The following is a 2,500-nucleotide window of genomic DNA, read 5'->3' as shown; positions in this document are numbered from 1 at the left end:
TGCGCGCTCCCGTGCCGAGGGAAGATGGCGGATGTTTGGAGTGAGGAGGTTCAAGAGAGCAGCTGATAAAGAGAAACACAAACAACAGCAGAAAAACAGAAGCAGCGCGCGGCCGACAGACAGACCGAGACTCACGCACACAGGTAAAGCCTCGCGCGTCAGCCTCGCGACGCCCGCAGCGTCCTCAGCCGCGTTACACGAGAATCCACCGGCTGTTAGCGCTCAGCTAATGAAGCAGCAGCTGGAAATACCCTGCTTTTACTCTAGTAAACACGCCTGATGCAGTTCTCGAGTACATGTGTAGAAGTATAACACTGTTCTGGTGATAAAGATCCTCTGTTAGAGCGAATAACGCGATCATTGACACTCATTGATGAGGCTTCAGTTGTGCTCTGAAAACACTTCCATTATTAAAGGCACTTTCTTCTTAAGAACGACTTTGACATGAAGTTGAATTTAACCCGTTTGCTGCCATATCCCTCTGAACTGGAATGCGTGTAAGTCTTAAAGAGACACTTTAAGAATAAAAAAAAATGAAAGTGTTAAAAAGTTATAGAAGTCTAAGTTTACTGAACCAAACATGTTTATTTTACACCGGATATATAATGTATTAAATAATTTGGACTTTAGAAACGCTAGAAAATTAAAGCCTTCTGTCTGTCCGAATTTGAAGTTGATATCACAAAATGAATGATTTTAAACTGCCGTTTCCATGGTAACGCAACTTCAAAACGGTTTTCACAGGATGAATGATATGGAATGATGCCTAATATACGACGACTACTAAAGTATGTGATTGGGGAATCGCGTAAATGACTAATCGCACCTTGAGCGCCAGTGTTTTAAATGGTTTTGAGTCTGTTTCAGGGTCACATGACCTCAGATGTTTGTGTGTGTCCGTGTCACATGACCTCAGATGTGTGTAGCTGTGTCCCAAATGAAGCACTATGCACTATGTACTCTCTATCTTGTAGTGTATGAACTTTATACGTTTATTTTGTCTCTTCAAAGCCCCTCCCTCTCCGCTACGTAATTAAAGCTGCGACAGGCGAGTGCATGAAGTGTCCAACGTTCCACACTTCGTTTATTCAGTTAAATAAGTGCATCATCAGGGTGCTTAAAGTGCACTTTTTCTTTTCAGAGTTTTCAGTGTAAATGCTCTACTCGCACTATTTATACTACAAAATGATGAATAGTGAATAGTGCACAAGTACGCGATTTGTTTCCGGGTCACATGACCTCAGATGTGTGTGTGTGTCCGCAGACAGACTTACAGACGGCGTGATGTCTCGCGGCTCAGACGGTGAAGACGGCTGCCTGGTTGCTATGGACACAGAGGAGGGCGGGGCTCTGGCCTCAGGGGGCGGGGCTCTGTCATCAGAGGGTGGGGCTCCAGCATCAGGGGGCGGGGTCAGTTCTCACAGCATGGGTGAGCTCCCGGAGGAGGTGCTGGAGTTCATCCTGTCCTTCCTGTCGCCCTATCAGGAGCACAAGATGGCGGCGCTCGTGTGCAAACAGTGGTACCGCCTCATCAAAGGTCAGTCGCACACACAGTTCAATAATCGCTCTAACTCGAACTATACAACGATATCGCCCACAACGATAACGGCACAGAGGAACGATGTCGATGGAATCACTTTCAGAACGATTTTTTCCAGCTGATAAACGATAAAAACATTGACAGCCAATCAGAATTCATCCTGCTTAAAAGAGCTTGAGCATTTAAAGCGACAGACTACAAAACTGCAGAAATCATATCATTATCGGTATTGTTATCGATATTGTTATAGTTATCAGTACAGTTATAGTTGCAGTTACTATTATAGTTATCGTTATGTTTATATTGCCTTTACAGTTATTGTATTTATGGGTAATATAGTTGTTGTATTTATCGTTATTGTTCTAGTTATTGTTGTAGTTACCATTATAGTTATCGTAATTGTAGTCGTCGTTATAGTTATCATCATTATAGTTCTAGTGTTTATTATAGTTTATAGTGTGGTGCTGATGGTCATGTGACACTGAGATGTGAGTTTAACGGTCAGTCAGACTCGTCAGCTGTGAATGTGAAATCTCACGTGTGTGTGTGTGTGTGTGTGTGTGTGTGTGTGTGTGTGTGTGTGCCTCAGGTGTGGCGTATCAGTGTTATCATGGTTTCCTGCGGGCTGTTCAGGAGGGAAACATCCAGTGGGAGAGTCGCACTTATCCGTATCCTGGAACGCCCATAACACAACGCTTCTCACACAGTCAGTAACTACACACACACTCACAAACACTCAATCACACACAGCCATCACACTCACACACACACTAACCCTACCTCTAAACCTACCCAGTTTTACATTTTTTATAAAACACTGTTTAGTATGTTTTTAAAGCCATTTGAAGTACGAGGTCTCAGGAAATGTCGTTGTAATACCCAACATTATACAAATCTCTGTCCTCATAAATCACACACACACACACACACTCACTCACACACTCACTCACTCACTCACTC

The 2,500-nt window shown here is 43.5% G+C and overlaps 1 protein-coding gene across 1 annotated transcript in view; it reads left to right on the top strand.

The window, feature by feature from the left end:
- The window catches only part of fbxo42 (F-box protein 42), a 14,329-nt gene that overhangs the window by 21 nt on the left and 11,808 nt on the right, over positions 1 to 2,500 (top strand). The window contains exons 1-3 of the mRNA XM_077229862.1: positions 1 to 143; positions 1,265 to 1,537; positions 2,130 to 2,246. The exon at positions 1 to 143 is cut by the window's left edge and continues 21 nt beyond it. Coding sequence (XP_077085977.1) covers positions 32 to 143; positions 1,265 to 1,537; positions 2,130 to 2,246 — 502 coding nt within the window. The 5' untranslated portion in view covers positions 1 to 31. The remainder of the gene's footprint in view (positions 144 to 1,264; positions 1,538 to 2,129; positions 2,247 to 2,500) is intronic.

Source organism: Siphateles boraxobius, unplaced genomic scaffold (genome assembly GCF_051911475.1).
Source record: "Siphateles boraxobius isolate OS27281-9 unplaced genomic scaffold, OSU_SipBor_1 136, whole genome shotgun sequence".
NCBI classification, from domain to species: Eukaryota; Metazoa; Chordata; class Actinopteri; order Cypriniformes; family Leuciscidae; genus Siphateles; species Siphateles boraxobius.
Note: the sequence above shows the minus strand (reverse complement) of the source record. Positions and strands in the feature narration are given on the sequence as shown.